Source organism: Ovis canadensis, chromosome 2, assembly GCF_042477335.2.
Source record: "Ovis canadensis isolate MfBH-ARS-UI-01 breed Bighorn chromosome 2, ARS-UI_OviCan_v2, whole genome shotgun sequence".
Lineage (NCBI taxonomy): Eukaryota > Metazoa > Chordata > Mammalia > Artiodactyla > Bovidae > Ovis > Ovis canadensis.
In genome coordinates, this window is record NC_091246.1 from 230,188,421 (window position 1) to 230,200,634 (window position 12,214).

The following is a 12,214-nucleotide window of genomic DNA, read 5'->3' on the forward strand; positions in this document are numbered from 1 at the left end:
TGGGTTCCCATTTCCTTCTCCAGGGGATCTTCCCGACCCAGTAATCAAACTCAGGTCTCTTGCACTGCAGGCGGGTTCTTTACCATTGGAACTACCAGGGAAGCCCATTAATGATGGTAATACTTCACTATTAAGAATAAACAATTATCACATGTTTTAACGTTAACATTCTGAGTTTAAAAATTAACTTGAAAACTGACGTATCATCAGATTACTCTTCTATGTTTTCCAACATTGGGTGATATTCATTGCACTGTTCTACAAAATTGTCAAGGACTAGTGGTCTGTATTTCACTTAGAAAAAACGAACAGGTTTAGATGGATTTTATGCCACTGTCAGTTCTGAAGACTTCTGCCTCGCTCTTTTGGAAAAGATTCTGAAGACACATTCAGGCACAGCAGAAAAGAGCTCCTGGACCACCACAGCTGCAGTGGTGGGGAACAGCGGCAGGCACACTGGGAATAAATGTTTTTTCCTCCATAACATGGAGAAATTTTTAAAACAAGATTTAGATATAATGTGACCAATCAACTAGGAAATGCAATTTACACAATGCAATCTATTCTCAAACAGAACCAGTACTGTCTGTATAAATGAAAATGGCCCCACAGACACATAGCTTACCCAGCTAGGTATCTGAGTGACTTCCACTTTATTGTGATGATGGATGACAAAGGACAGAGATAAGAAGAAATTTAAATCAGGTATCCTGAAGGGGTAGTAATGAAGGTATACAGGATGAAATGTTTATCAATGTTAATATTTATGTGTTTTAAAGTGCTAGAAAAAAATATCGAGTAAATGAAGCTCATAATTTTTATGAATACTATTCTTATAATAAGGTTGAAGTAGGTTTTTAGTTTTAAAAGTGAGCTAACATAAAAGAAAATATTACTACTTTTGGAAATATAGCAAAAATCATGATGCTATGTGAGGTACTTATGCTTGGGAAATCAAGGGCTGAGTTTTATGAAAAGAAGGGCTGTTATTCTCATGCAAAACTAGATATATAAGGCTCCGTGATGTTTAGGTCTGCTCAAAAAATATGTAACCATAAATATCTGTAATGTTGACATTCCTATAGGAAAACTGTTACTACAAATCTGAAACTCTCTAGCACCTAACTTCTCCCACCCTGAACTGTGACAATGTATTGACATGACCTGGGACAGCTGAATGGACTCCTAGTGGGAGTCCATCAGTCACAGGCCTGGGGTGCAGCCAGACCTGGTCTAGAATCCCTGGTGCACAGCCAACTGGCTGCGTGGAGTGGAGCAGGTTACCTCAATTAACTGCTGTGAGAGACAGAAATACCTACTTCACAGGGCTGCCCTGAGAGACGGAATCTTGGACATAAAGCCCTTCACACTAGACCCGTTCTCTTTGCAGTGTAGGTACTGGTCTCCCCTGAGATGCGTGGGGCTATGTACTTACAAAGTCACTTCCCTTGCCACTTACTGTAATTTAAAAAAACAACACACTTCCAAAAAAAATACATTTCCTCATGCGACTTTTTGTGTGTATCATTTTACATGAAATCATTGCTGTTCCTGACAGCATATGTATATATGGTCCATATATATGAACACCGTATTCAAACCTAATGTTCCTTCAGTCGGACCTAAGGAAAAAGCACTCCCCTAGAAGTGAAAACGCCAGATTTTGGTCACACTTCTGCTCTCTGTGTATGCTTTGCCGGGTGCTTATTCTCTCAGCCCCAGGCTCCGTCACCACTGCAGTGCCTGGCATATAACAGATGTTCCATAAATATTGTTCAATGAAAGACTTGCTAAGCCAGAGAAACGACTAAGCCGACTAGGTCTGGAAGGTCCCCTCCCAACATGAACATCCTACGAATTACAAATGATCAATAAAATGACGTGAGACAGGCCGCATCGCTGCACCAACCCTCCATGTACTGGTCGTGATTCCCACTACTTTTCTTCTGCAAATCAAAGTCTGAGAATTGTAGGGCTGGAATTGAGTCGGGGGGAGCTTTCGTGGTTGTTTTGGTTTTTACCCTACGTCGCTAAGCTCAAACGGACTTGAATTCTCAAGAACTATACTGTGGGCACCACAGAAAAGCTCAGCAAAAGAGAAAAAGAAACTACAAATTGCACACACATTTCCCTTCCTTCAAATGGTCAATCTGCTGGGGCAAGGAGATTTCCGTCTGATTTTGTAATAAAATTCATTTCCTGATTCAGGCCTTTTATGTCAGCTTTTCAACTCAAAGCAAATGTTTGTGAACATGTTCAAAGACAAAGAAACAAGTTTAATGTGGAACAGTCCACAAGCCCTCAACCAGGGCGGCATCTAGCGGGCACACCACAACTGAATCAAGACTAAAAATTTTAATGTAATAACTCTGGTTACGAAATTCACCGTGAGCCCTCAACAGTGACATGAAACTCTAAAACACACTGTCGTCTGTCATCTCAGATACTAGTTTAGTCCTTCACGCTTCTCTGTGACTAAGTAAAGAAATCTTCGTTTCTGTATCAGAAATTATACAATCTCTAAGTAACAAAAGTTATTCTTCTAGAGCTTGGAAATTTTGTAAGTCTTAATAAATTCATGTAAAGCATCACAGAACAAGGAATCTGGAGAGTTAAAAGAAAACCATTAGCAGGACAGAAAACACGTGTACAACATACCAGAGCAAAGGTAAGTGCTTCGGTGAATCCGGCAGCTGCCATGTCCTGTCTCAGGAGTTCTGTGAGTTTATTTAGGGGAAACTGGGGGAAGGAAATCATTTCACTTCAACAAAATTTCCCACTTAAAAAAAAATTATAAAACTTGTCATTTAAAGGAAACTGCCCTTCCACCCTAATATGTTCTAGTCCCATCATTACTGTGCTACCTCACCATCCCCTCCCCACCACCCCAACACCCCTCCTTAGAGGTAAAAACCCTCCCTCGCTCTCCCCCACACACCATTCTGCCTTCAGGCCCAGGATCAGAAAATGAACCTCCTACTTAGAGATGCAAGGAGGGCTCCAAACTCAAAACCTGTCTTTCTTCAAAGAGCCAGTCATCACAGGTTTTTAACGTACTCTAATCAATGGGGCATCTGTTTTGTATCCTCTCCAGCAAATGCCTCTCAGAGCAAAGCATGTCCAAGACTGCTTAATTCCTAGGCTCTGTTTCTCTCCAAGCCTTCCTGGCATTCAATAATCAGTTTCTAACAATAAGGAGTGTTTATTTAAGGGTGCAATCTTACTTGATTAGCTATGGTGTACGTTTTCGGCAGAGTCATCTGAATGTTGTTATATCCGTAAGCAATAGCTGCGTCTTCTATGATATCACAGGCGTGGATAATGTCAGCTCTGGTCGGAGGGATTTCAACCTCGATCTGATTCCCATCGCCTATGACTTCCGACTTTAAACACATCCTGGTCAGGAGCTTGGCAAGATTTTCTGGAGTTTCTCTGAAACAGGAACGTACAAACCATAAATGTCACTGGATTATTTAAAACGTGTTTATATTTGGTTTTAAAATATGCTACTACCTGAAACAGTAATCTGTCTTTGTGAATTCCAAAAGACCCCCGACATCCTAACTGAGGTTCTGTCATCACTTAACTTTCTCTGAAGGGACAGAAAAACCTCTCTAAGCGTTCATTCAGGAAAAATTAAGCAGTCATGTGTGCACTTGATTCTTGAATTCAACAGTAAATAAATGAAGCATGCAGACTGTACCTGATTCCAACTTTTTTGTTAATTAGGTCAGCTCTCACCATCTCCTTTCGATAAGCCAGTTCCTAAGAGAGAGAAAGAGTTGGAGAAGCTTAAATCACTTCTGCCAGATACAGCCTTAGCTTCTTTCTAATTCAATTTGTTGTTGTTGCAATTTCATTACCGCCACCCCCTCCCCCAAGCAACTGCCATTAGAGCCAGACATCAAAAGTAAACTAGGTATTTCAGAACATGAGTTGCTACATTATTATTCGTAGACAACCAGAAGCTTAGAAATGTTACAAAATGGCAAACGTGTTTTGCTTTTATATGGTCAATCACCATTTTCCTCAGCAAAATACTGGTGCATTACATCATTTCCACACTGCTTACAAATCCTGCTGAAGACTTTCAATTTCATCTCATGCAAGTAGGTGTTTATAACCAAAAAAGAATAATTCATGTATTGCACTGTACTATTCAGCATACTAAATCCAAGAGTATTATGAAGTCAGTCCTCTTCTTTTTTTTTTTACGGGGGGGTGCGGAACCAGGCTCCAGTCCGAGCTATTAATGTGCTCCAGGAGCCAGCCAGCCTGGGAGCATCTGATGAACTAGTCCTCACTCTCCTTCAAACAGTACACAACTCTACCTTGTGAGACAGGAACACACACACATAAAATCCAGGCTTTACCTATGAGTATTTCTTATCACTGAATTATTCTCAGAAGTTTAACTGCCCCTAGCAAAAGGGCCATAAATTTAACATGTTTGGACTCAGGTAAGGACAGTGGGCCAGAGTCCTGCTAATCAAAATGCCATTCTCAGATTAGGGTTGCCAGGGGGAAGGCTGAAGGGAAGGGACAGTTAGGGAGTTTGGGACGGATGTGTACACACTACTGTATTTAAAATGGATAGCCAACAAGGACCTATAGTATAGTACACAGAACTCTGCTCACTGTTATGGGGCAGCCTGGATGGGAGGGGAGTTTGGGGGAGAATGGACACATGAATATGTATGGCTGAGTCCCTTTGCTGTTCACCTGAAACTACCACAACATTGCTTGCTAACTGGCTATACCCCAATACAAAATTTTCTAAAAAATGCAGTTCTGAGAGCAGAAGCATCATTACAACCCGAGTGTAACCACCACTAGGTAAAGAAATCCAAGCTAGGCTGCTGGGTGATGAGACACTTGACCTGTTCACCCCACTGCCAAGAAGCAACATGAAAGAGAGGCCGACCCAGGTCGTCCAGCTGCCAAGCCTACCGACCAGCTGAAGGAGCTTGGCAGGGACGAGCCTAGGAGACTACCCAGCTGACCACAGAACCATGATACAAACAAATAATTCTTGTCTTAAGTCAGTAAATCTTGGGGTAGTTACATAAAAGAGGCTAACTGGTAACAGTAACTAAAATCAATTAAAAAAACAAAAAATAGCTACAGCCCAAAATTTCAGTTATGCTTCCCTAGTGGCTCAGACAGTAAAGAATCTGCCTGCCAATGCAGGAGACCCAGGTTCAATCCCTGGGTCAGGAAGATTCCCCTGGAGAATGGCAACGCACTCTGGTATTGCCTGGAGAAGCCAATGGACAGAGGAGCCCAGTGGGCTACAGTCCATTCGGTCGCAAAGAGTCAGACATGACTGAGCGACTAATATTTTCTTTCTACAGTTATACATTTGTTTTGAATTATAATAAATACTCTAGAATAATATATGATGCCAAATACTAATGTTTTCAGGAAGGGAAAGGTTTTGATCTTGGCAGGTTTTATCTACTCTAAAAACCATTTGAATAGCAGAAATTATTCTGGGCTCTGACTCACCTCATAAGTAACAGAGGAATTGTGAAAAATCCAAAGATAAACAGCTCATCAAAGAATGGCCTCACTGAATCAGACACTGAAAGAATGTGTTAGAGTGGCCACTCTGTGTATGCAAAGCCATCTTGGGGGAAAGAAGCTCAGTTGTTTAAGAATGCTAGTTTGAATTTTTTATCAAGATCCCATATCTTCACAGTAATTGTGCTTACTAGTAAATTAGTTTTATTAACACATCTAGATGTAATTTTATTAGTTACAGTGATGGCCTTTCGCAACTGGTAAATCAAATGTGAATAGACTAAGTTTGAAAGGCTGAGTAACCTTCAGTTCAGTTCAGTTGCTCAGCTGTGTCCGACTCTTTGCAACCCCATGGACTGTAACACGCCAGGCTTCCCTGTCCATCATCAACTCCCGGAGCTTGTTCAAATTCATGTCTATCAAGTCGGTATAACCTTAAAAGGGGTGAAACTATAAATTACGTAGTTACCTAGTTGATAAGGGTATAAACCACAGGAATTACAGTATATAACTCCTGTGATATAACGGAGTGTGTCAGGAGTGAAGTGTGCTATAAAATAGTGTTGGGACTGCCAAGCTTAAATTTTAGCTCTACCACTAGTAATAAGGCAGGCAAGCCACTAGCTCCACCAATAGTAATAGGCAAGCAAGCTATTTAACATCTCAAGGTCAAGGGCCTAATAGTGGCACCCAACCTTATAGGGTTAATGTGAAGATTAAGGCCACGTGATGCACATGGCATCACGCCTGGCATGTAGGTGGGCAGATGGACTCATAGAAAGACCACAAGCACTCTATAGCTATTATTATTGCTGTTACTGTTGTCAAAGTCATCACCATCAAGTCACTTCTACACTTACTGGAAAGGTATGTAATTTTCCATTAGGAAAAACGACCTCAGCTGCTTCAACCCTGAAAACAAAAATAAAGACAGAAATAGAATTAAAAAAATAAAAACAAAAACCTAAGGGGGAAAAAAGAGCCATACATTCTAGGAATGTGTGAGGTTAACACAACGTTCCCTTGGTCTACAACTGTAGAATCAACACAGTCTATTCGTGTCCCACACTGCTGTCTAGATTAATCCTCCTAAGACCCAACATTACTATTCTATTTCCTGTGGCTCTTGTGTCTCTCCTTGATCAGTGTATCTCCCAGTCCTGCCAAGCACACATCCTTGATGAACTCCCTGCTGATACTGATACGCACGTTCCAGGCTTTACCAGAGTCATGTTGTTATACAAGGAAAGCTGACTGACACAACCACTAAAATGCAAATCAACTTAAAAAAAAAAAGATGTTAGCATACAGTAAGGGCCACATAGGTTTGGGAAGTAATTTTTTATATAAAAACTTAGCCTTGGAACAAACACAGTAGTCTTACTGGTATATATAAGATACAATGTTTTGCTTTTATATATGATTCTCTTTGTTCAGCTGTTCCTTTTGCTATTCCTCCATGTTTATATTCTCAAATCCAGTGATCCTTACAAAAAGCCTGTCACTGCCTCTAAGAGGTCTGCTCAGCTAGCAGCAATGTGCCCTTACAAACAGCCAGAACATCACTGAAACTTTTTAAAGTACTTATCACCTTTTACATTATTAATTCACGTCTTAGCTCCCCAAAGAGATTATGTATTCCAATTACAGGAATTGTATTTTTTATCTTTATATTTAGCACAAGACCCTAGTGCTTTGACTTCAGAACAACAGGCCATGATTGACAAAAATACCAAATGAACTTACGTAAACTGATTCTCACAATATTCACTGAACATGGTAACAATGACATCAAGAACGATTTTTGCCTGCAAAGGAAAAAAATAAAATATTATGGTAACACATGAAAATCCTCTCTTCCCTCAAATGGAAATGAATTAATATTTAATATAATTTAGTCTCCAAATATATAAAAATGGACCTGCATACACAAATTTTAAAGAAAGAAATGGAATAAAAACTGAGCTTGAATGGGCCTGACCTTATTGTCAGGTGTTCTGCATTTATGAAGTTCTCTGAGAGTTACAATCCATGACCGAGACAAATCATTTATTTCCCACACCCCCCTCCCTTGGGTTCAGCAGATTTCAAGAAGACAGATGGCTAACAACAGCAGTAAACCTTATCAGTCCCATAAGCCTCTGCAGCCAGACACCAGATCCCTGACCCAATCACTTACCATCAGTCTGATTTGGGACAAGTTACTGTCACTGTACCTTAGTCTGTCTGTTAAGTAGACATAAGAAAAGTTCCCACGTCATTTGGTTAACATGAAGATTAAGAGTGAGAGAGAGAGAGAGATTGCGTGTGTGTGTGTGTGTGTGTGTGTGTGTAAAATACATAGAACAATGCTTGGCACATAGTGATGGCCCTAGGCCCTATTGATTTGTTCATTTTTAAATTAAAAGAAATGCTTAGGAAAAAACACAGCAATCTTATTGGTATACATGCTTTGCTTTTTTATATATTTCACACTTATATACAAACTTCAGGAAAGATAACCAAGGTCTGCTAATGTACAAATTTTAAAAAGTTTTTAACAAGAACAGGTATTATATATTACCTGACACTATTTCTGAATGTACATTTGGTATGCCATACCATGCTATGTCATTTAAGTCATGTCTGTCCCTGTGCAACCCTATGGACTGTAGTCTTCCAGGCTCCTCTGTCCATGGGACTCTCGTTTAAGTCATGTCTGTCCCTGTGCAACCCTATGGACTGTAGTCTTCCAGGCTCCTCTGTCCATGGGACTCTCTGGGCAAGGATACTGGAGTGGGTTGCCATGCACCCCTCCAGCGACATTTGATATATAAAAGTTATAACCATTCAAGTCTACCTTTCTTAATCTGCTTCACTACCACCTAACTCTACGCCTTACTTAACACGTGGAAAGAAATCTTATGCTATAGAAAATAGCTGTCATGATCCAATCTAATATGTGGTGATGAAAAGTGTGAATGACTAGTATTCTGTATTTTCTAAATATATTTGTGAGTGTGTAAACTCTTTATCAGTTTGCTAAATAAGACTTTATAGCCAGCTGCTCCTAATTTTTTTTTTTTACCAAGTACACAAAAGTACAAAATTAGGATTCAAATTAAGCCAACTAAGATGAACTCCTTATAAAGACGGCATTACAATGTGGATCCCATTCTCAATTTTACTGTTTTAATGTATGTGGCTAATTCTCTCACAAAGATGATGAGTTCCTTGAAATCAAGAACAAGTAACTCATTGTTAAATTCATGGCATCGGAGAAAGAGAGTAGGTGCTCACTAAACATTTGTCAATTGAATGAAAGCACCATAACCAAGGGGGTTCCCAGGTAGCACTAGTGGGTGAAGAACTCGCCTGCCAATGCAGGAGATGTAAGAGATGCTGGTTTGATTCCTGGATTGGCAAGATCCCCTGAAGGAGGGAACAGCAATCCACTCCAGTGTTCTTGCCTGGAGAATCCCATGGACAGAGGAGCCTGGTGGGCTGGAGTCCATAGGGTTGCAAAGAGTAGGACATGACTGAAGTGACTTAGCACACACTACAACCAAAGTACAGAACACAAGCACCTTTCTCATTTTCTAAATTTCTAAAATACAGCCCCATTTAAAAAATAAACAAATTTTAAAGTTTAGTCACATGGTCTTGGCTCAGAGGTAAGAATCTATCTTGACAGAACAAAAATAAAATAAAAGTTTTATTTACCTTAGTGAAGTCAGTTCCTGTGCACTCAATAAATACATTTTTCGTATTTACTGTTATTTTGGAATGGTTTCCTGCAACAAACACAAAACAGTAACAACAAAGCAATCAGTTTCAGAAATAAAGGTGCACTAAAGAACTCTACAAATACAAGCTGACACCTCAGAGGTAAGGAGATACATAACTTTTATTCTAATCTCCCATTATAAGCTGGAGAATAAAGACAAAATAAAAAACAACGTTAAAAAAGGCTTTACAGAGTGCATTACACAGTATGCTGCTTAACAGAAGCCACCTCGTCTCATTTGCATCATAACACTAAGACAGGGCTGCAGGCAGGACAAGTAAGATTCAACGATTAAGCTCACTGCCCAGGATCACAAGCTATTAAACAACAAGGCTAAGATTTGGGCCTGGATCTGGCTCACTCCAGAGCCCACGATGAGTACTAGAGTCCAAGATATGGAGGAGGAAGTTTCTCCTTCCCATTGTGAAGCAACTAAACCCCCTTCTCACCTCCAGAAAGGCAAACATCTACGGCTTTGACATCACTAAATTTCGTAAATACATTCAAGTTGCTTCTCAACAAAAGCTTCAGAAAGAAATTAAGAGGGTAAATTTCAGTTCTGAAATTTTAATTTGTAAAACAGCAGGCCAAGCAGAATTCCACTTTAATGAAATGATTACAGGCTAAAACCAAAATATCGACACCTTTTGGAAGAACAGAATCTAGAGAACTAGCACCAGAACATATCTATAAACCTAGCTTTTCCCTTCTCCAGGTGATCCTCCCAACCTCGGGATCAAAGCAGGGTCTCCTGCATTGCAGGTGGTTTCTTTACCAGCTGAGTCACCAAGGAAGTCCAAGAATACTGGAGTGGGTAGCCTATCCCTTCTCCAGCAGATCTTCCTGACCCAGGAATCAAACTTGGCTATCCTGCATTGAAGGAGGATTCTTTACCAACTGAGCTATCAAGGAAGCCTTATAAGCAGGTATACATTTATGAACTATATAAAAATCACCAGTAAAATATTGAAAAAATGAAAAGAACTATTACAATAAAATCCACAAAAGACCTCAGATTCTCAGACTGAGTCTTCTGACTGATTCAGCCAAGACAATTGAGAATTCCACAGAAATGCTAAAGATTAAGAAGGAAATAGCAAAACGCCTATGGTACTTAAGAAATAACTCACCATTGATGATTGGAGGCATGGAAAGGACGACACCATTGCTATCATAGATAACTGGGTACAGAGGTTTATTTTCAATTATATGTAAATAATGTTTAAGCTGGTTGTCAGTCTGAAAAAAATTAAGACAAACAAAATTAACTTATTTCTATCAGTATAATTAGTTTACATAAATGCCTAGCATAAAAAGGGGGGGTCAGAAAAATAACAAAACATGCCCCAAAGTTTTAAATGTATGATATTTTCTAATATAAAGTAATGTCTCAGAATCTTCATACAGCCTCATCTCCTACTGAGGAAAGATGAGTTGTTGTTTAGTCGCTAAGTCATATCCGACTCTTTTGTTGACCTCATGGACTCTGGGTCCACCAAGCTTCTCTGTCCAAGGGATTTCCCAGGCAAGCATACTGGACTGGGTCGCCATTCCTTTCTCCAGGAGATCTCTCCAATCTAGGGATCAAACCTATGTCTCCTGCACTAGCAGGCGGATTCTTTACCACTGAGGAAAGATGAGACCACCACAACTATTTTTCAAGACTCAAAACAGATTTGCAGAGTAAGCCTGAATCACCTTAAGCAAAAGACAAACCATACAAAACTATTTAGATAAACAGGAAGAAAATCGTTGCAAATCAGGCCAATAATAACAGCTGCTTTTCCCAAAAGATACCTACCTCTTCTACTATTTGTTAAATGCAGTTTAAAGTGACAACTGAATTCATTTTCACTGCTGGACTCTAAAGTGCTAATCATGGAAGGCAGGCACTTTGCAATAGTGCATCACACACACACACACACACACACACACACACACACAATCTAGCTAATCTTATTGTGCCTTATATTTGCATGAGTTTTAACTATACATAAATATGAATATTACAGTGCAGTAGGACCTATGTAAGTGGTTCTCGATCCTAGGTATACATTACAAATATCGAGAGGATTAAAAAAAGTAATAATAAAACTAGAGCCAAAAAAAAACTAGAGCCAGAACTCACTCTAGATCAAATGAACCAGTATCTCTGGGTTGGAGCCCAGACACTGTTATTTTTTTCAAAAGCACTCATGACATCACCCTAATTATAACTTGATTTTGGAGGAATTTCATGATTTATGCAAAGATAAAACAACCTTTACCTTGTATATGTTCATCAGTTCACAGGCTGTATACTCTTTACTCTTATTTAGAGGCTTGAATTTGATATCAGAAGGCTTCTTTGCAGTGTAAGTAAATGGACCTGACAAAGTGTCCAAATCATGGGTACCAATAGCAACCAAGGCTCTTTTCCTAAATGTGGAGAGGGGGAGAGAGTGTGAGAAAAAGAAAAGAGATTTGAAGATCTCAAAATTTAAGACTACAGGTTTTTAAAAATTATTTGTAGACAATTCCTTAAAATAGTCTGTTACTATATGACACCTTTACAACCATTAAAAAATAAGAAATTATAAAGCTACTGAAAACGTATTATTTTAGTAGCTGAAATTCCTTCTACCAGTTTTCCCAAGTACTATGTTATTATTAATAGGACATTAACATACCCTTTACCTTTTTTTTAATCATATTTCCCTTTATCTATTTCCCCTAATGTCCTCAAGTAAACATAAGTGTTTTATTAAGTTAGAATAAACCACCCAAAAACTCCTGTTTTTTTTGGCTTTTCTATATTTTCCTAAATTTCCTGTCACATAGCTATATTGCTTTATTAATGGAAATTAATTTTAAGAACTGAGAATTACTTTTAAAACTGAATAAGGAAATTTCAAGAGCTATTAATTTCATTTGTTCTAAGGATTT

General features: G+C 39.1%; 1 protein-coding gene across 1 annotated transcript in view; it reads right to left on the bottom strand.

Annotated features, from left to right (window-relative positions):
• FARSB (phenylalanyl-tRNA synthetase subunit beta) overlaps window positions 1-12,214 on the bottom strand; it is a 72,318-nt gene that overhangs the window by 40,795 nt on the left and 19,309 nt on the right. Inside the window, exons 6-13 of the mRNA XM_069574665.1 lie at window positions 11,557-11,707; window positions 10,420-10,528; window positions 9,226-9,296; window positions 7,270-7,331; window positions 6,384-6,435; window positions 3,704-3,765; window positions 3,225-3,432; window positions 2,659-2,739 (exon numbers count right to left, since the gene is read on the bottom strand). Coding sequence (XP_069430766.1) covers window positions 2,659-2,739; window positions 3,225-3,432; window positions 3,704-3,765; window positions 6,384-6,435; window positions 7,270-7,331; window positions 9,226-9,296; window positions 10,420-10,528; window positions 11,557-11,707 — 796 coding nt within the window. The remainder of the gene's footprint in view (window positions 1-2,658; window positions 2,740-3,224; window positions 3,433-3,703; window positions 3,766-6,383; window positions 6,436-7,269; window positions 7,332-9,225; window positions 9,297-10,419; window positions 10,529-11,556; window positions 11,708-12,214) is intronic.